Below are 22,202 nucleotides of genomic sequence, written 5' to 3'. Positions count from 1 at the left end.
GAAGAAACACAAGCGAACTTTTACTAAGCAAAAGTTAGGGTTGATGGAGTTATTCTTGTTACTTACACATTATTTGCAACGATTAGTGTGTGAAGACTGGTTTCTTGTGATTACCTGCACTTTGTTAATAACATCAGTTAACAGCATAGGTCATTAATATACCTCTGTCTCTTATCTTGGGATGGTAGAAGCCATGTGGCATTGCTATTACTCTGAGAAGGCAACAGTTGGTAGGGGAGTTAAAAATGCAGAGCAATAAAACCTTTAATTGGAGAAGCAAAACCATGCTCCAAGGAAGCATCATCAGCATCACCACCAGCAGCACGAACAGCAGCAACAGCAGTAGCAGCCTTGCCACCATCAACACCTGCAAATGGGCAACAAGCCAGCAGACAAAAGGAAGGCTTGACTATTGACCTGAAGATTTTTAGGAAACCAGGAGAAAAGACCTTTACCCAATGTAGCCAGCTTTTTTTTTCACCTGAAAAATAATTTTATTTTTGTTTAACCTTAAACTTGTCAATTGTTTCTTTCCTGGAACAGCTTTAGCTTGATACCCAGCTGCACTCGTTGGAAACTTAGTAAAAACTACTTAGTGGCTCTACCTGGAAGTTATAACCATACAACTAAGATGTTTGGAATAAAAGCTTATCCAACATGCTGGATAAACTTTAGGGAACTCTCATCATTTCTTCTTTTACAGAAACTCTCTCTCCTGGTATAGTTTGACTAAGGGCCAGAAGGTAACTTCCTTAAATTTGACAAAAGTTTAAGTTTCTCAGCTACCACCTGTAAATAAGAAATCTTCCTTTCAAATACAAAATCAATTTCCTCAACTGTACAATGAATTGTAATTTAATGGGTTTTCTCTTACTTCACTTCAAACAGCGACCTATACATTTGTTTAAGCAATAATAAATTTCTTCCTGTTTTGTCAGAATAAATAAAAAATCAAATGTGTCAGAGATACTACTAAAATATTTTACCTATCAAATATATGGTCTGTGCATCAAAACAGAAATTTTTCCAATTAATTTTCAAACTGTATAGAACCTCTATTTATAAAATATCAATCTTTGAAATAATTTGAATGAATGCTTTAATAAAAACTAATTCATAAGTCCCTATTATCATTATCATCAGTTTTAACAAGTCTTCTAAATGTATTATACATCAGTTTTCTTGATTATTAGATGTCAATAATATGGACATTTTTGATAGAACATTTAATTACATCAGTTTCCCTTCAGCACACAAGTCATTTGATGATGATTATATTGGCCATTTCCATTGGTTGGCAGGAGGCTCTTCCACTCACGGCTCCCATGGTTTCCATTGTATAATTTTTCTGGCCAGACTTAGTTCATTTTCAGCCTGAAGAATCACCCTCTTCTATTTGGTCACCCTGAAGTTGGTCTTCTAATTTTTTAACATCTGGTTCCACTTTAACCATATCCAGCCTCTCATTTGTAATCTGTCCTGTGTACTTTCTATATGCTGCATTTTTAGGGATTGCTCAAGAACATCAAGAATTTTTGTGTACATATTCTTAGCCTCTCGTGTGGACTCTCACATACCACCAACGCCACAAGGCCAGTAGTCTTCTTCAGCAAGCCCGCCATGACAGCATGGAAGAGCAGAGTACCCAATGTAGCTAGCTTTTTGTGGGCAGTCTTCCACCTGACATCACTGAGGAGGAAATGAGTAAACTATTTGAGAAATATGGGAAGGCAGATGAAGCCTTTATTCATAAGGATAAGAACTTTGGCTTTATCCACTTGGAAACAAGAACCCCAGTGGAGATTGCTAAAGTGGAGCTGGACAACATGCCACTCCATGGAAAGCAGCTACCTGTGCACTTTGCCTGTCATAGTGCATTCCTTATAGTTAGAAACCTTTGTTATGTGTCCAACAAACTGCTGGAAGAAGCCTTTTCTGTGTTTGGCCAGGTGGAGAGGGATGTAGTCATTGTGGATATTCGAGGAAGGCCCTCAGGAAAAGGCATTGTTGAATTCTCAGGGAAGCCAACTGTTCAGAAAGCTCTGGACAGATACAGTGAAGGCTTTCCTGCTAAGTACATTTCCTCGGCCTGTGACTGTGGAGCCCATGAACCAGTTAGATGATGAAGAGGGACTTCCAGAGAAGCTGGTTATAAAGCACTAGTAATTTCACAAGGAGCGGGAGCAGCCACCTGGATTTGCATAGCCTGGCTCCTTGGTATGAGTATGCCATGCGCTGGAAAGTACTCATTGAGATGGATAAACAGCAGCAAAAACAAATGGACCACAACACCAAGGAAGCTCGCAAGAAACTGGAGATGGAGCTGCTCATAAGAAATTGGAGATGGAACTGCTCACCATGAGCACCAGGTCATGCTAATGAGGCAGGATATGATGAGGTGTGAGGAAGAACTTCAAAGGATGAAATTGCTGCACAACCAAGAAGTGCAAAAATGAAAGCAACTGGAGCTCAGGCAGGAGGAGAAGCGCAGGTGCTATGAGAAAGAGATGCAGCAGCAGCAGAAAGGGTTCAAGGGAATCTTCCCTGATGCAAGAGAGCAGGAGGTACAAATGGGCCAGGTGGCTACTATGGGAGGTGCTGTGGGCATATACAACAGAGGTGCCATGACCCCTGCTTCTGTGCCTGCTGGTACCCTAGCTCCTTCAGAACCTGCTACTATGATGCCAGATGGAACCTTGGGATTGACCCCATCAACTGCTAACACTTGGGCCAAGCTGCTACAATGGAAGGAATAGGGGCAATTGGTAGAACCCCTCCTGCATTCAACCATGCAGCTCCTTGAGCTGCATTTGCTCCAAATAGATGTTACTGATACTAATAAAATTGCATTGTCTAGTTTCCTAAAACTCTTAAGAAAAGGACCCTTTTGGGACTAGCTGGAATTCTACCCTGGAAAGGTGTTAGGGATTCCTACCAATAGTTAGGTCCTCCCTACCTGTACTACTACTCTAGGGAGTACGCTGGAGGTAGAGGGCAAGAGGGGGGCAATATTTAACAAATCAATTATGTTGTATATCATTTAATACATCTGTGTGGTGCATTCCTGAAGTCTCGTGATTATTGAGGGCCTGGGAGGGAGGGAACAGTGGCAAAGTGGATCCAGTTAGAGACCCCATTAATCTTGATCATTCCATTCTTTGTTTTATCCTGTTCTATTTGCTTTCTCATTCCCAGACCCCAACCCCAGAGACACTGCCACATATACCACAAAAACCACAAACATCTCCCATTGACCTTAGCCCCATCACTCCATTCACTCCTAGGTGGGAATTCAGGCAGATGTCCACAGAGGTCACAGATAACATACATATGGTTCTTTTATATCCCATGTATTATCCCTTCATATCCCGAATAAGACATTTTCTGTTAGAGATTTTCATTTTAGTATATCTAAAAATTTTTTTTTGTTAACTTTCTTACACCTTTTTCTTGGATAAAGACAACCAAGGAATGGCCCTTTTGTGTCTGATGTTGCTATTCTCAGTTTTTCTTGATAGGCCTAGTACAACCTTGGGAATAGGGTTGCTATATGTTGGATGTCAGACAGTAGCTCTTAGCCTTGCCTACCTTAGGTAGTTATGCTGTGCATTTTTAAAAATTGGTGTACCATGTTTGATTTTCCCTGACCTCTGGAGTTTTTCTGGAAAATGGAGCAATAATGCAGCATCAAGTTATTAAAATACATTTTAAGCCTTTAAAAATGCCTCTACTTTTTTTTTTTTTTGACTGAAGGTCAACAACATGATACTGAAAGTTTTGAGTGATAGCACTCAGAAATTTTGAGTAGTACCTGGTAATATTACTTCAAAGTTACCTACTTCCTTATATATTTAAAATTTAATAACGTCCTTTGCTTTTTACTTAAAGGACCAATTTCTTCTATGTATTTAATTTACTAAAAATTTTAATTATAATGTTCTTTAGTTTTATGGAGATACAATTGACATATAATGTTGCATTAGTCCAAGGCAAACAACATAATGATTGTTGTATGTATATATTGCCAAAGGATTACCACAATAAGTTTAGCGGATCTCATAGTTACATTTTTTTTTCCTTTTTCGTGTGATGAGAACTCTCAGGATTTACTCTCTTAGCAACTTTTAAATATACAGTATAGTTGATTAACTATAGTCATCATGCTATACATTATATCCCAGAACTTGATTATCTTATAAGTGGAAGTTCTTACTTTTTTTTTTAGAATGAACAGCATAATCAGTCATTTTAATTTATTATTTTGAGTTTGATTAGATTACTGTGAAAAAAAACTTAATAAGACACAAACAAATCATTAAAATGGCATTGCTGAATGTGTTGGAAGTTCTTATTTTTGGCTACCTTCAACCTTTTCTTGCACTCCCCTGCCCTGCCACCTTCTCCTTTCTCTGGAAACTGCCAATGTGTTGTCTGTCTCTATGGATTCAGTTTTCTGTAGATTCCACATGTAAGTGAGATCATATAGTATTTGTCTTTGTCTGACTTATTTTACCTGGCATAAAACTGTATCTACTATATATTTTACATTGTCCTTATCCACTTATCCATTGATGAATACTTACATTAGGCTGTTTTTATGTCTTGGCTATTATATAATGCTGCAGTGAACATGGAGGTGCAGCTCTCTTTTTGAGAGAGTGATTTCATTTACTTTGGATTTATTAGAGTTTCTTGATCATTTAGTAGTTCTATTTTTAATTTTTTGAGGAACCTCTATACTGTTTTCCATATTGGCTGCATCATTTTACATTCCCACCAACAATGCTATTTCTTATATTTTAATATATTTATTGTAATTTATAATGATGACATTATATATTATGTATACTATACTGTATAGAATACCATATATAATATTACATATAATATATATAATTTATATATTATGTATTAGAATATATAATATGTTGTAAATGTTATAATGTGCTATATATATTACACCATTCCATACAGCATAGCATATATATGTTGTACTGTATTGCATATATACAGTATATCTAATATATATATACTATTCTGTACTGTACTCTACATATACTACACTGTATAGAATAGTATATATAATATATGATATAAGTATATCATTTAATATATAATATAATATTGGTATAATAGCAATAAAAATTAGTTTGAAGAAATTCAAAGAACCTAGGTGAAACCTATCACAATTTAGCTCCATGAAGAACTCTTAAGCATATGAACTCATTTATTTTCTCTGTAATCCTCTTTTTAATTTTGAAATGAACAATGCACAGTATAAAGCATAGAAAGTTAGTCTTGTAAGTTCTCTTAGCAACTTCAATATTTCTATTAAGAAGTAGAAGAAACTTTTTGTATAGTATTAGAGATTCACATTTTGGTGTCATATCCCTAAAGGGCTCTTAAATAATGAGGGCTTTGTGATTATTTATCTGCTCTCATAAATAATCTGCTCTTGTAAACAATATTTCTAACCCTTAGACTCAGATATAGAGCTTTTAAGGAAGAATTTTCAGCTTCAAATTAAACATGTTCACATAATTAACATGTTTTTCTTTCCTTCAAAGCAAAAGACTAACTAAAATCCCAGCTATCTCTTTTGAAGAAATTGATAAACTGATCCTAAAATTTATATGGAAATGCAAAGGACCTAGAGTAGTCAAAATTACTTCTTTTTATAAAAGAACAAAGTTGGAACACTAACAGTATGCACTTTAAAAACTATAGCCATTCTTACTAAAGCTGCACTAATCAAGACAGTGTGATGTTGGTATAAAGACAGACATGTAGATCAATGGACTAGAATTGTGTGTCAAGAAATAAACCCTTACATTATGCAAGTTGATTTTTTTTTCACCAGCAATGCCAAAGCAGTTCAGTGGAGAAAGAACAACCTTTTCAACAAATGATACTGGAACAATTATATATGTATGCAAAAAAACAAACAAAACAAAACTTGGATCCAGACCTCTCACCACATACAGAAATTAACTCTAAATAGATCAGAGGCCAAAATGTAAAACCTAAAACTAGAAAAAAACATAAGAGAAAATCTTTGCTGGTAAGGATTTAAAATCTTTCAGCAACTTTGGAAAAGCAGTTTGACAGTTTCCTAAAAGGTTAGACACAGACTTACCATTCAACCCAGCAGTTTCACTGTAGATTTTTATCAGTGAGAAATGAAAATGTATGTTCATCCAAAGACTTGTACATGACTGTTTATGGCAGGATTATTCATAACAATCCCAAATTGGAAGCATTCCAGATGTCCATCAACTGGTGAGTGGATAAACCAAATGTGATATTCAGCAATAAAAAGGAATGAATTTCTGTTACATACTACACAAAGATGAACCTCAGACATGTTATTGTTAAGTGAAAGAAGCCAGACAGAAGTGTATAAAAATATGACTCTAGCCCTGGCTGGCGTAGCTCAGTGGATTGAGCGCGGGCTGGGAGCCAAAGTGTCCCAGGTTCGATTCCCAGCCAGGGTACATTCCTGGGTTGCAGGCCATAACCCCCAGCAACCGCACATTGATGTTTCTCTCTCTCGCTCTCTCTCTCTCTCTCCCCCCCTCCCCTCCCTCCCTAAAAATAAATAAATAAAATCTTTAAAAAAATATGACTCCATTCATATGAAATTTTCAGAAATTGTAGAGACCAAAAGCAAATAAGTGGTTGCCTGAACCTAGAGGTGGGAGTGAGGATTAAGTGCATATGAGCCCAAGGGAAATTTTTGCAGTGATGGAAATATTTTAGAACTGGATCTTGGTAATGACTGCACAGCTCTATAAATTTCCTAAAAATAATTGAATTGTATACTTTAAAATGGTGAATTTTAAGAGTATGTAAATTATACCCGCATAAATTATGCTATTAAAAAAGGTATACATTATATTAGTTAGGGTTTAATGAGGGAAGCAGGACCACTAGATTATATGTATTCCTTATATGCATTCATATGTATGTATGCATGTATGTATGTATATGAATTTATCACATGGAATTAGCTTATGCAATTGTGGAGGCTGGTTAGGCAAGTCCAATGTCTGTAGGGTAGGCTATCAGGAAGGAAAAAATCCAGAGACGCAAAGTAATTGTAGAGGAAGCTGCTGTTTGGAGTCAGACTCAGGGCATGCCTAAACCTTCTTTTTAGAAAGACTTCCACTGATTGAGTCAGGCCCACCCTCACTAATCTCACTATTTATTAGGGATTTGAATTGTATCTGCAAAATCTCTCCACAGTACCATTTAGATTAGTATTTGGTTAAATAACAGGAGAAAATGTGTATATGATATAAAAGAATGCTGTTCTTTTCTTTAAATCCTTATAGGGATATGTCAAAGAATCATCACATACTTATACAAATATTTTGTTTTCTACAGAAAGATAGTTTGCTTTTACAAGTTACAAGTATATTTAATTTTTTCATTTATTCACTCGAATGACACTTTTTGAGGACCTATTGTATGCCAGATACAATAGTGTAGGGCTATACTTTTACTTAAAAAAATCTTTTCATGGTGACTGGCATGTAGAAGGTGCTCAAATATTTGTTGAATGAGTATGCCATCAGTACATTCCCAGGATTTATTCATCCCCCCATTTTATTGGTACACATAGTATTTAGGCTGTTATTGTTAAGACGAGTATCCATTGTGCAGCCTCAAGTAGCACAGTTTCACATTTACACACCTCAACGTCTTTTGTTTTTTTTTGCCAAGGATTTCCTGCAGGAAAAGTGCTGTGTAAATAAATACCAAATATAGAAACAAGATACATTATATTGCCGATTAGTTACAATACTTATAGGAAAGTTACATTGGGGGCACTTGAGGACTTGATACTCCAAAAGTGAATGTTCACATAAATCTACTTTCCAACAGATGCAAATGTCCCGTCTTGCAGTTTTCCGATTCACTGGACTCCTCACAAGGGAAGGAGGCAGTTAGGTTAAAAAAAAAAACTCATTCATCAAACCCTTCATATACTTGAGTAATGAGTTATTGTTGTGGCAAGTAAACCTAATCTGTTGCAGTTTAGCGACAGCCTCTCCAGGCAACCTTTACCCAGTCTCTCCAACTGCAACCGCCACAGTTTCTATGGCGACAACTTAGTATCTGGGAAGGCTACCGCCTAGGTTGGCTGGGAGTCGGTGCGGTTCCTAGGTTTCACCCTTCTTTTTCCCTATTTCTTTCACCAGAAGAGAAGCTCACTGAACATCTTCCTCTAATCTGCGCAGCAGGGAAGTAGTGAAAAGCAGGTACTTTCTTGTCCTCCCCTTTTCACCCCTCCCCCAGGCCAGGAGATCACGAATTGGGTACCAGTAGAAATACCTTCTTTCTCAAAACAGGAATCTCCAAATTCTGTGGGAATCCGCAGTAAATGTGGTTGGTGCCACAGATAATTGTTTAGTATTTACCTGACATATTAGATTGTCTAAGAGTTAAATATACCTATTTTTGCTTGATTATAGTGCCACTTTCTAGGAAGGTAGCAAGATTAAGATGCAATATTGATATTTGAATATTAATGATATTAAATTGGTTTGTGGGGAGAGGGATTATACCTCAACCACTGGATTTTTTTTTGTTATTGTTGTGATTTGCATTTTAGGGAAAATTTGAACTCAGATTTTAGGACTGTAATTTCAGCCTTGAGGAAACTAAAGCCATAGCCTGTAAGTGACTGGTTTCATTTTTTCACAGCAAGTGGATGGTTAAAGCTCTAACAGTAATCCCTGCTCACTTATTTCAACAGCCATTCTTTAGACTAATACTGTACTTGGGAGAAAGACTTAAAAAGGTATAGAATCTTGGGTATTGATATATAAGATATGTTAATGAACATTTGAGGCTAGTTTTTACAATAATGGCTTTATGGACTTTTTCTTCTCAGAGTATAGAATATTTTCATCTTTAGAGGACCAAGATGTCAGATCCAATCAAAGCTGCCATTACAGCAGAAAAGGAGGCTCTGAACTTGAAATTACCTCCCATTGTCCGTCCTCCTGAAGACATAGGTGTTGACGCATTAACACAAAGTAAGCTACTGAATTACAGAAGATCCAAGGAGCAGAAGAAGACAATTAATCAGTTAGTGTAAGTGGCATATTAGTAAATAATTCTTGTCTAGAATTCAAGTGAAATGGTTAGTTTGTATTTTCACAGAAAGCTTTATACAGCTATGCTTAATTTACTCTTTTATAAGCTTTGTATTTTCATTTGAAATACATTGTGAAGGTCTTTTATGTCAATAAGTAAGTACACTTCTACCACATCATATTTAATGACTGTTTTCCATTGTTACCCCTACAACATTTCTGGTGATTTTGGGTGGTATTTGTTTCATAGTCTAGTTGTAATTTTTGTTGTGGTTGTGTGAGGAGGTGAGCTGTGTTTACTTACATCTCTATCTTGACCAGAAGTCTTGATTTTTATTTTTCATCTCATCCTTTTACATTACTCATGAATAATTAGAAAATTAAGGTCTCAGTGATCTTTGGGATTAATTTCTCCTAGAAAATTCAGTAAGATAAAAACCTCTTGAGTCTCTCTTCTTTAAGTATAGTTGAAAAAATGTTAAATTGTAGCTTTTTAATGGACCTTGGAGAGAGAAAGAAACATTGATCTGTTGCTCCACTCACTTATTCATCCCTTGGTTGCCTCCTGCATGTGTCCTGGCCAAGGGATGAATTCACAACCCTGGCACATCAGGATGATGCTCTAACCGAGCTACTCAGCCTGGGCTCAAATTGCAATGTTTTCATAATATTTTAAAATTATATATTTCAGAATTGACGGAGCCAAAAGAAATTTAGACAGAACATTGGGTAAAAGAATACCTTCATCACCAGAGCCAGATTATCCTCCAACTGTAAGTTTGTTTTCTCTTTAAAAAGTTTAATCTTGTACTGTTTTTATTCTTAACTATTTTAGGTCAACTTTAATATAAGTAGTATTTTTAAAGAATATTACATATATTTTAAATCATATTTTAATTAAGATTTAAATTACTTAAAAATTTCTCTTCTTGGTTTAATTGTCTTTTTTGTTTCCTTTTGACAGATGACCAGTGAAATAAAAAAAAAAGGAGTGAGTTCAATATTTTCTATATTGTTTTTGAAAATATTCAAAGAAACTATTACAAAGTAGATCCTTCTAAGACCACCTTTTAAATGCCATTCTAGTAAAGAAAGAAATTTAGAGACTGACATTTTTATTTTCTCTGTGCAAAGGAACAAGCACATTATGGATGGCAATATGGGTTTCAAGAGCTTTACTATTTTCATTTCCTATTTAGGGATTAGTTTTAAACATTATGGTTCATATTCTAAAAAACTGAAAGAAAAATTTAAAGTCATGGTTATAAAGGATATTAATCTTCCTTTTTATTATCTTAATATTGATATGATGATTACTTACTGAGAAACTATTGTGTGCTAGTCACATGCTGGATGTCAAAGATTTTTTGGGGGGATGTTTGTCTTTTTCTAGATTTTTTAAAGTATATTTTATTGATTATGCTATTACAGTTGTCCCATTTTTCTCCCTTTTATTACCGTTTGCTCAGCACTCTGCCTCCCACCAGGTTTACCTCTACCCTTAGTTCACATCCATGGGTAATACATATAAGTTTTTTGGCTTCTCCATTTCCTATACTATTCTTAACCTCCCCTTGTTTACTTTGTACCTACCATTTATGCTCCTTATTCCCTGTACCTTTTCCCTCATTCTCCACCCCCTGCCACTACTGATAACCCTCCCTGTGATCTACATTTCTATGATTCTCTTCCTCTTTTGGTCTTTTGCTTAGTTCATTTTTTTTAAGGTTCAGTTGCTGATGGTTGTGAGTTTGTTGTCATTTGACTGCTTCATATTTTTTATCTTCTTTTTCTTAGATAAGTCCCTCTAACATTTCATACAATAAGGGCTTGGTGATGATGAATTCCTTGAACTTGACCTTATCTGGGAAGTACTTTATCTGCCCTTCCATTCTTTTTTTTTTTTTAAAGATTTAATTTTATTTATTTTTAGAGAGGGAAGGGAGGGAGAAAGAGAGAGAGAAACATCAATGTGCGGTTGCTGGGGGGTCATGGCCTGCAACCCATGCATGTACCCTGACTGGGAATTGAATCTGCGACACTTTGGTTCGCAGCCTGCGCTCAATCCACTGAGCTATGCCAGCCAGGGTGCCCTTCCATTCTAAATGACAGTTTTGCTGGATAGAGCAATCTTGGATGTGGGTCATTACCTTTTATGACTTGGAATACTTCTTTCCAGCCCCTTCTTTCCTCCAAGATTTCTTTCGAGAAATTAGCTGATAGTCTCATGGGAACTCCTTTGTAGGTAACTGCCTCCTTTTCTCTTGCTGCTTTTAAGATTCTCTCCTTATCTTTTATCTTGGTTAATGTAATTATGATGTGCCTTGGTGTGTGCTTCCTTGGGTCCAACTTCTTTGGGACTCTCTGAGCTTCCTGGACGTTTATTTCCTTTGCCAGATTGAAGAAGTTCAAGTTGTACATCATTATTTTTTCAAGTAAGTTTTCAATTTCTTGATCTTCCTCTTCTCTTTCTGGCAGCCCTATAATTTGGATGTTGGAACATTTAAAGTTGCTCCAGAGGTTCCTAAGCCTCTCCTCCTTTATTTGAATTCTTGTTTCTTCATTCTGTTCTGGTAGAATGTTTATTTCTTCCTTCTTGTCCAAATTGTTTGAGTCCTGGTTTCCTTCCCTTCACTGTTGGTTTCCTGTATGTTTTTCTGTATTTCACTTTGCATAGCCTTCACTTTTTTTTCTATTTTGCAACCATACTCCATGTCCTCATTGAGTCTCCTGATTACCAGTGTTTTCCCGATTACCAGTGTTTTGAACTCTGATAGGTTGGCTATTTCTTTGTCACTTAGTTCTTTTTCTGGAGTTTTGATCTATTTTTTTCATTTGGGCTATATTTCTTTGTCTTGATGCACCTGTTACATTGTAAGGGGCAGAGCCTTAAGTATTTGCCAGGGCTGGGCAAACCACCTCAGTGGTTGCATTGTGGTGCTGTATGTGGGGGAGGGGTCAAAGAGGAAACAATGATGCTTGCTTGCCTCTCCGCTTTTAGTCAATTCCCCCGCTACCCACAAGCAAATTGGTTGCTTATGGTGTTGATTCCTGAGTGGGTGGGTTTGTGTACATTCTAGGACCCCATGGGTCTGTGCAACAAATTCTCCTGAGAGGCTGGGAGTTTCTCCCACCACTGCAGCCCTCACAGATTTTTACAGCCAGAGGTTTTGAGGTTTTTTTCTCCTGAGCTGGAACCCTGGGTTGTATGGTTTGTCTTGCTCCCCTGTTTGTTCCTCTGGCTCATCTATACATGAATGTGGGACCACCAAGCTACCACCTGCCACATGTGTACTCTGCACCAGCTGCCCATCTCCACCCCTCCTACTAGTCTGGATGAATGTTTCTTCTTTAACTCCTTGTTTGTTGGACTTCCATACAGTTCGATTTTCTAAAGTTATGGTTGTTTTTGTTTTTAAATTGTGTTGTAGTCCTTCTTTTATTGTGGGAGGAGGCAAAATATATATACCTACACCTCCATCTTGGCTGTGTGGGGCCCCCTTTGTCTTTTTTTGTTGTTGTTCAATTCAGTTATTCCTCATTTTTCCCCTGTCCTACCCAGACCCTCGCTCCCACAGTCAATCTCCATGCCATTGTCCATGCTCATGGGTCCTTTATACATGTTCCTTGACTTGCCTCTTCTGCTTCCTTAAACCCATTACCCTCCTTTTTCAATTTTTAAAAATTTAATTTATTTTATTTTTTCATATTTTCATTGTTGTTCAAGTACAGTTGTCTCCATTTATCCCCTATGACTCCCCTTGCCCCACCCATCCCTGCCTCCACCCTCCATCCTACCCCACTTTGGTTTAGTACCTGTGTCCTTTATACATGTTTCTTGATGACCCTTCCCCTTCTTTGCCCCATTTTCCCCCCTCCCCTCTCCCCTCTGGTTATAGTCAGTTTTGTTGTTTATTTCCATGTCTGGTTATATTTGCTTGCTTGTTTGTTTTGTTGATGAGGTTCCACTTATCGATGAGATCATATGGTATTTTTTCTTTCACTGCCTGGCTTATTTCACTCTGCATAATGCTCTTCAGATCCATCCATGCTGTCTCAAAGGATAGGAGTTCCTTCTTTCTTTCTGCTGCTTAGTATCCCATTGTGTAAATGTACCACAGTTTTTGATCCACTCATTTACTGATGGCCACTTAGGTGCTTCCAACACTTGGCTGTTGTGAACTGTGCTGCTATGAACATTGGGGTGCAGTAGGTTCTGTGGAATTGGTATTTCAGCCTAATTCCAACAGTGGAATTGCTGGGTCAAAAGGCAGTTTCTTTTTTAGTTTATGAGGAAATTCCATACTGTTTTCCACAGTGGCTACACCAGTCTGTATTCCCACCATCAGTGTACTAGGTGGTTCTCTTGTAGATGGCATATATGTGGGTTACATTTTCTTATCCTTTCAGCTACCGTATGCATTTTGATTGGAGCATTTAACCCATTACAGGTAAGGTTATTATTGATAGGTACTTATTCGTATGCCCTTTTTTCCCTTTGTAGCTATGTTCCTCTCTCTCACTCTTTTCCTTCATCTTAAGTAGTCTCTTAGCATGTTTTGCAATAATGGTTTGGAAGAGGTATATTATTTTAGCCTTTGTTTGTCTGGAAAACTCCTTATTTTGCCCTCCATTTTAAATGACAGCCTTGATGGATAGAGTAGTCTTGGTTGCAGGCCTTTGCTTTTCATTACTTGGAATATTTCTTGGCATTCCCTTCTGGTTTGTAGTGTTTCTGTTGAAAAATTAGCTGCTAGTCTTATTGGGCGCTCCCTTGTATGTTACGATCTGTTTTTTCTTGTTGTCTTTAAGACTCTCTTTGTCTTTAAAACTTTGGCATTTTAATTATGATGTGTCTTGGAGTAAGCCTCTTTGGGTTCATGTTGATTTGTGTCCCTTGTGTTTCCTGAATTTATGTAACTTTTCTTCTTACCAAGTTAAGGAAGTTTTTCTCTCATTATTTTTTAATAGGGTTTCTATCCCATGCTCCTTTTCTTCTCATTCTGATATTCCTCCTCATTCTCCTCATTCTGATGTGACGTTGTTATGTTTCATGTCCTGCAGTTCCCTTCAACTATCCTTGTTTCATTTGGAGAGTTTTTTCATTTGTTGCTCTGCTAGGATATTTCTTTCTACCGTTCTTCCAGCTCACTCCTATGGTTCTCTGCTTCATGCAGCCTGATTTTATTTCCATCTGGTGTATATTTCATTTCAGATATTGTATTGTTCACTTCTTCCTGCTTCTTGTTCATAGTTTCTATCTACTTTTCATGCTGCTGTAGCTTCACTCAGTTCCATTGTAGTTGTCACTGAGTTTCCTAGTACACTCCTTATAACCATTTTTTAAAAGTTCTATGTCTGACAGATTGCCTGCATCATTTTCATTTAGCTCTTTTCTGGGGGATTCCTGCATTCCTTTTTATTGGGAGTTCTTCCTTTGTCTCCCCATTTTAGGTGACTCTGTTTTTTGTTTCTGTGTCTCAGGGATGCTCTACTTTGTCTGGCTGTCTTTGTGGGGTTGACTTCTGTAGTTGGAATTCTGTGGGACTCAATGGTGCAGTCTCTTTGACCTGGATATGGATGCTCTAGGGTTTCACTTTATTCAGTTCATTTGGGGGCTTTCCTTGTTATATTTGGGCTGTGCTTGCTGATGGCTCATTTGTTGATGTGATGTTCCCTCCAGTTGGCTGACTGGGAGTCACAATTTCTGCTGTGTCTTGTATGCTATTGTACTGGTGTGGGTTAATAAAGCATTATACCAGAAAACCAAACACCACACCGGCAATGCCCCCACCCTCCACACCATCAATATCAGCAGCCAATTGAGCAAAAAGTAATCAAGGTGGAGAGAGATTAAAAATATAACAAGATAGAAAGAGGGAATATGAGATGACTAAAAGAGGGAAAATGATTTTGAGTGGGAAGAGGGAGGAGAAATAATAAGAATAGGGAATGGAAATGGGACAAAGAAAGGAACAAGAATAAAATTTAAAATGGAAGAAAAACAGGGAAGGATGATGGCAAAAATGGAGCAAAAAGAAGAGAAGAGTATACTATGAGGTTTGAAATAAAATTAAAGGTATTGAACCAATAGGAACAAATTGCAGAAAAACGACATTATGGTCAATAACAACAATAGCTGAACAAAGATGAATAAAGATGGAAATGGAATAAGAATATATAGAAAAGAGAAAAGTTGATATGAGATGTCTACAGGTAAAGAAAAATGATTTTGAGGAGGATGGGGAGGAAACTAACGATTAAGGAATAAGGAAGAAGGGAAAAAAAGGCTAAGAAGGGAAGAAAAAAAAACTAAAAAATAAAATCCCTAACTCAACTTATCAAGGGTAGGGGGAAGGCAAATGGAGTAAGACAGGGGGAGAGTATCCTAGGGGATTTAAAGTACAAATAGTGAACAAACAGTAATTGCATTGGCAAAGAACAACAATAACCATGATATGCTCACCCAGCTAGCCACAATTTATGAAGGTAGAAAGGAAAAAAGACTATTATAAGAGGGGGGAAAAGGATGTGAGCTAACTTAAGGAAGGAAGAATGCTTTTGTGAGGGTAGATAGAGAAGAAATAGTAAGGGTAAGGACTAGGAACAAGATGAAGCATGGGAGAAAATTAAGTTTATAACAATAGCAAAGGTCAGGAAGAAGTCTAAATGGAGTGGGGCCAGGGAAGGCTGCTAAGTGGGATTTGAAATAACAATAATATGAAAAAATACATAATCTGAATGAAAAGAATGAAAAATAAAACACCATGAGTAGTGAGTTAGTTGGAATACAATTGAAGGAAAAGAAGAAATATTAAAAGGCTATATGAAAGGACAAAAGAAGAAAGAAAGAAACCCACGCAAGTTCTGATAAAGAGTGAGGTGAAATTCCTCTCAGCTGTTGGTATTTGCTTTCTGACTTCTTTCTGGATCCGTCTCTGGTTTTTTAACCAGTTCAAGGTCGTAGGGTGGATCATCCAACTTCTGGCAACACCTTCAGTGTCTTTTTCACATGCCTCTAGAGGGTACTTCTGTTGTGATTAATAGGGTGGGGCCTCTGTATCTCCCCTGGGAGGCACTGTGCAGTCTTCTGGGAAAATCATGGGTGCATTTGTCACAGGTGTGCACAGGTAACCAGGTTCTTAGTGATGGAGGACAAAGAATTGAACCGAACACACAAAGTTTATAGCATAAAGAAAGAGGGAAGATTTATTAAGCGATAGTACACTCCACAGGACATGGGAGTGGGCCAACTCTGAGCAGAGAAGGAACAGGTGGGCTGGGGGGATTCTATTCTTATAGGGCAGAAGCTCCCTGGCTAGTCCTTGGAGGGCTTTTCCTACACTGGTACAAGGAGTTGGATTCCAAAGCTACTGCGCATGTGTGGTTTCCCATGATTTTCTTGATTGGCTACTGGAGAAGGGAGTCCCACAATGTTAATTCATTATAATGATTTTATAATGAATCAGGGGTAGTGCACAGGCGCATTCCATGATTCAGAGTTATCCCAGAAAACAGGAACAACTGTTCTTAGGGGGTCTTTGTCAGGTATAGATATTTTTTACCTCAGCCCTGCGGGGTCTCTGGAGTTTCCTTCTTGACTATCTCCTGCCTGACATTCACCCTGTCCCTACCCCTCTTGTCTTATCTGCCCCAGTTTATTTCCAATAATGCACAATTTCTGATTAAATAGCTGTGTTTCATGGGGTGGGGGGCATCAGTGTAAGAGTGTTAGCTCTCTTCTGCTTGGTGTAGATGGCAGCTCTGTGTGCGAGCTGAGGCAGGGCAGTGTCCTGAATCTTCCTGCTGGACACTTTTTAGAAAAAGATTTTATTTATTTATTTTTAGAGAGGGGGGAAGGGAGAGGAGCATCAGTGTGTGGTTGCCTCTTGTGTGCCCCCTGCTGGGGACTGGGCCCACCAGTCACATGCCCTGAGTGGGGATTCAACTGGTGACTCTTTGGTTTGCAGGGCCAGCACTCAAATACTGAGCCACACCAGCCAGGTGTTCCTTGCTGCATACTTTCTGAACTTCCTGCTTTGATGGCCTTAGTGAAATAGGGTGCTAGGACCCAGTGTACTTTGTCTCCCAGTGGGGAGTTCAAAATGGGCCCTTTTAGAATTGGTCTTGCTGTCTTACTCTTGCAGAAATGCCCTCTGCAGTGTTGTTAAGCCTGCTCAGCCAGTTTTACAGCTCTTCCCCTCCTGCAGGAGGTGGGGGCAGGCTCAACCTTCCCCTCCCAGAGGTTCCTCCAAGGAAGGGGGCCCAGTCTGGCCTCAAAACACCTCAGTGCACAGTTCCCAGCCCAACACCCTCAAAGCACACTGCCACGTGCACTTTCTACTCTGCACCACTGCCCATGCTTTCTTGAGGCCAAAAAACCATGTCGCTTTGCACCCATTTAATCAATCTGCCCAGCTGTACTGAATGGAAGCACATCACACCCACAATCCTCCCTTCTTTTTGGCAGGGCAGCTGAATGCACAAGGCCCCTGCCCAGCATGCCTCAGCTCCCCTTTTTAAAAAAGCCTCTCTGGGCACTCCCACAGCAGCACTGAGCCACTGCCCAGCTTTCCACATACTCCACCTCTCCAAAAAGTCAAGAGTCTATCTCAGTTACAGCCAGCTGCAGCCCTCCTACACCAGATACAGGTGCAGACAGTATCTCTCTCATTCTCTGGCACTCTCCTTGTGGGCATCTGTAGCTGTAGATAGGGTATGCTGCTAGCTGTGTGTATGTAGCTTGGTTCTCCTTGATGACTGCATATCCAAGTTGATCCCTGCCCTGGGAGGGAAGGAAGCCACTAGGCTGCTATCTCTGATCAGGCTCTCCACCATTGCAGGTGCCAGGGCAGCCGGGCAGCTGCAGCAGCCACTGATGCTGGCCCCATGCACCACATGGGGACCTTCCCATCTACCTATAGAACCCCCTTACTGCCCATTTTGAAGTATCCTCTGTACTATTTGGCTTCCAAACTGCATATCAGCTAATATTCTGTTGATTGTTCACTTTGTTTTTTGGAAGATCAGCTAAGTGTCCGAATTGGGTGCAAGAGCAATTGGACTTGGCTTCCCACCTACTTGGCCTTCACCTACTTGGCTGCCATCTTCTGAATCTCAACCTGAATGTCTGAGATTTTTTTTTTTTTAAATAAGACATTGCATGGGTAACAACAAGAGAATAGGATGTGATTGATGAAAAGATGACAATATGAAAAATTTCTTTAACAACAAAGGATATGGAAACTCATGGAGCTGGTTACACAAAAGAGGAATTTACACAACATGTTCCCAGATAGGGGTATGGGTTTTCCAAGTCCCTTAGTGTTCCCTTTGGGGATAGAGGACTGAGATACCTCCAGATGGATTGAGGATCTTTAGAAAAACCTCATTTAGAGATTCCAAGTTTTTTGTTACTTAAAAATACTCATCTTCCTCCTCCTCCTGCCTCCTAACTTTTCTGGAGACTTTGGCTGTGGATTTTCCTTTTTACTAGATGTAAGAACTGATACAATACAACCCCCAAACATTCGTAAATATGTAATGTGAGACTGGGTGAATTGTAAGAATTGTAAGAGATATTTTTTACTTATATATTTAGCATCCTCACTCTTCCTCCACAGTTTTTGCCTTTTAGTATTGTATGATTTAAAATATGTACCTGGGCATAAAAAGTCATTCTGCTGTTGGAAATCTGGCTTCTAGGGACACTACCACTTCATCATTAATGTCACCATTGACCACTAATTGCCAAGTAAAAGATATTTTTCAATATTTCTCTTACTAGATATCCAGATGATTTTTTAAAAAACTGTTTTACTTTTAAATAATTGGACACACTGATCAGTGGAACACCAGAGATGACCAATTAAACCCCACAAGTACAATCAACTGATTTTTGAGGAAGGTGCAAAAATCAATTCAATGGAGGAAGGACAGTCTTTTCAACAAATAGGGTGGAACAATTAGACATCCATAAAAAAACACAACAAATAAACAACAACTAGAGATCCCAGACATGGGCCTAAACCTCACACCTTATATAAAAATTACAAAAAATTGATCATAGATTGAAATGTAAATTTTTTAAATTTTTTTAAATTTTAATCATTGTTCTAGTACAGTTTTCTCCCCCCTACTCCCATTCCAGCCCACCCACCCAACCCTCCCCCCTTCCCCCCATTAAAATGTAAATTTTAAAACAATTTTTAAAACTTTTAGAAGAGCTCTGGCTGGGTTGTTCAATTAGTTGAAATGTTGTCCCATACTCCCAAAGGTTCGATCCCAGGTCAGGGCATATACCTATGTCGTGGGTTCTATCCCCAGGCCAGAGCATGTACGGGAGGCAACCAATTGATGTTTCTCTCTCACATCATTGCCTCTCTCTCTTTCTTTCTCCCTCTCCCTTCTTCTCTCTATAAAATCAATATACATATTCTCAAGTAAGGATTAAAAACACAGGAGAAAGGTAAAGCTATAAAAAATTTAATTAGAAAACCTTTGGCTAGGCAAAGAGTTCTTAGACATGACACAAAAAGCACAATCCATAAAAAATCCCAATAAATTATATTTCATCAAAAGTGAAAACTATTGCTCAGTAAAACACACTGTTAAGAGGATGATAAAAAATGCTATGTGCTGGGAGAAAATACAAATTACACATCCAACAAAGAATTTGTATGCAGGATTTATAAAGAACTCTCAAGATTCAATATTATAAAAGCAATCCAATTAGAAAATGGAAAACAACATGAGTAGACATTTTATAAACAGGATTTATGGATGGCAAAAAAATAGATGGAAGATGTTCGACATCATTAACCATTAGAGAAATGCAAATTAAAACCATGATGAATTATCACTACACCCCCATTAGAATAGCTGGAGTTAAAAATAGTGACAATTGTAGCTGACTCTTGACACTGCTGACCATTCACTTCCATTTTATTTCCTTATATTTATTCTTCTGGTTCTCTGTTACTTCCCTATCATCATCATGGGTTTTCTCTTCCCAGCCTGACTGAGGCCCACTGTTCTTTTTCCTCGAAACTCTCTGAATAATTCTCTCCATTTCTGATTTCAACTACCTTCCATATATTGATGACTCCCAGAGATTTGTATGCACAAATTCAACAGGTCAAAAAAAAAAGGAACTTACTAGTTTCCTCCAAAGACTTCTCTTCCTTCTTACTCTGTATTCTAGTTGTTATCACTATTCAGTCACTCATGCTTAAAACATCTGAGTCTGTACTTCTCTTTCCCTTTCTCAGTTACTCACCTGCCATGCTTAGTCCCCAAGTGCTATGAGTATTTTTCCAATCAGTCCTCTTCTTGTCCTAGCCTGAGACCAGGTCTTCATCTCTTGCCTTGACTATAATAGCTAGCAGTGGCATTTTATAATCTACAGTTAAAGCTTAATGAGGTATGCAAAACTTTCTGTAATAGTACTACTGCCTATTCTCCAGCCTCTTCTCTTTCTACTCTATGTATCAATACTTTATGCTTCACCAGTAAGCAATGTGGAGTTGCTTATTAATCCTTGAGGAAATATGACATTTCTCACTTTGCTGCTTTGCCTGGCATATTTTCTCACCATCCTTGCTTCCTTTTACCTGGTTGTCTCTAATTCAGATCAGTCACCACCCCCATGAAACCTGACCCTATTCTTATGGGTTTGGATAGATAGCTTCTTCTTTGATCCTATTATACCCCATTCATTTTTATTATTTATTGTCACTCAGGAAGATTCAAGCACTTTGTATTAGGTATGCTATTGGTCTTTTATGTATTAAAATGGTCTATTTCCTAGTCTTGAGGCAAGGAATTTCTTCTTAATCATCTTTGTGTCTTTAACAACTATGGTACTGAGTGCCAGCAGTGGATGCTCGGTAAATACTTGATGAATAAATAAATATAAACACTTATGTTCAGTAAAATATAACTGGTTTTGTGATAGAAGTATGAAGAGACTATAGTGAGGTTATAAAGTAGGGAGTTTTCAAAACAGACATTTAAAGAACATGGTTTCACTCAGAAAACTTGGATATCTTTATGATAAAGAAAGAATATACTTTAATTCTATGCGTCAATATATTTTATATTTTTAATTGAGACATAATTGACATAACAAATATGTTTTTATTTTAGGAGGTTAAGGGTTAAACACAGAAAGGTTTGAGTTAAGGATACATAATTAGCATAATGAATTATAAACTTCTTATCCTTATATAGTCATATAATAATTTTATTCATGCCTCATTTTTAATATAATTATTTCAGAGCTTAACCCTGACCTGCTTCATAGAACTGCTGTATATTTAGGGGATTGAGAAAATATTGTCTTTTTCCTGTAGTTAATTATTTATGCATGAGATATTTAACAAATATTTACTCTATGTACTTGATCCTATGATAGATGCTGAAGATTGATGAATAAGATGGACATAGTTTTTGCCCTTATAGAGCTTATACTCTTATGGGGAAGACATATAGTAATCAAATAAACAAATAAATAAATTAAATAATTGCAGTTAAGTACTATAAAAGAAATACAGGGTAATATGATAGTGACTGGTGAAGGAGTTGGGCCATATAAAGCAGGTGGTCAGAGAAGGCATCCCTGAGGTGGTGACATTCTGGAGACCAGGAAGGAGCTAACCATGGAAAGACAGGGTAGACAATTTCCTAACAGAAGGACAAGCTAAAGTTAAAGTCTCTGAAGGAAAAAACTATTTGGTTTGTACCAGGAACTGAATGAAACCAGCTTGACTGAACTAATGGGAGGCTATAAAATTAACTTGAAGAGGGAGTCGGAGGCCAGATCACAAGGGCCTTGTAGGCTATGGTAAGGAGTTCAGGTTTTATTCAAAGTGCAGTGGGAAGTCATTGGAGGATATTACTCATGGGAGTAATTTATAATAAAGGAAGAATACACTTCAATTCTATGAGTCAATATATTTTATATTTTTAATTGGGATATAATTGACATATAATAAATATGTCACATGTTATATGCCAACAAATTGATATAGAACAAATATGTCAATTATGTCACTCATAATTTGATTTCATTTTAATTATAAAAAGCACTTTGATGAT

General features: G+C 37.7%; 1 protein-coding gene and 1 pseudogene across 1 annotated transcript in view; both read left to right on the top strand.

The window, feature by feature from the left end:
• Positions 1-3,867, top strand: LOC118501643 (annotated as a pseudogene).
• Positions 3,868-7,993: 4,126 nt separating this feature from the next.
• Positions 7,994-22,202, top strand: part of DNAH12 (dynein axonemal heavy chain 12) — a 275,242-nt gene continuing 261,033 nt past the window's right edge. The window contains 4 exon segments of the mRNA XM_028518986.2: positions 7,994-8,264; positions 8,907-9,102; positions 9,796-9,877; positions 10,069-10,095. Coding sequence (XP_028374787.1) covers positions 8,933-9,102; positions 9,796-9,877; positions 10,069-10,095 — 279 coding nt within the window. The 5' untranslated portion in view covers positions 7,994-8,264; positions 8,907-8,932.

Source organism: Phyllostomus discolor, chromosome 7, assembly GCF_004126475.2.
Source record: "Phyllostomus discolor isolate MPI-MPIP mPhyDis1 chromosome 7, mPhyDis1.pri.v3, whole genome shotgun sequence".
Lineage (NCBI taxonomy): Eukaryota > Metazoa > Chordata > Mammalia > Chiroptera > Phyllostomidae > Phyllostomus > Phyllostomus discolor.
The sequence above is the reverse complement of the archived record's forward strand: the minus strand, read 5'-3'. Positions and strand labels throughout refer to the sequence as shown.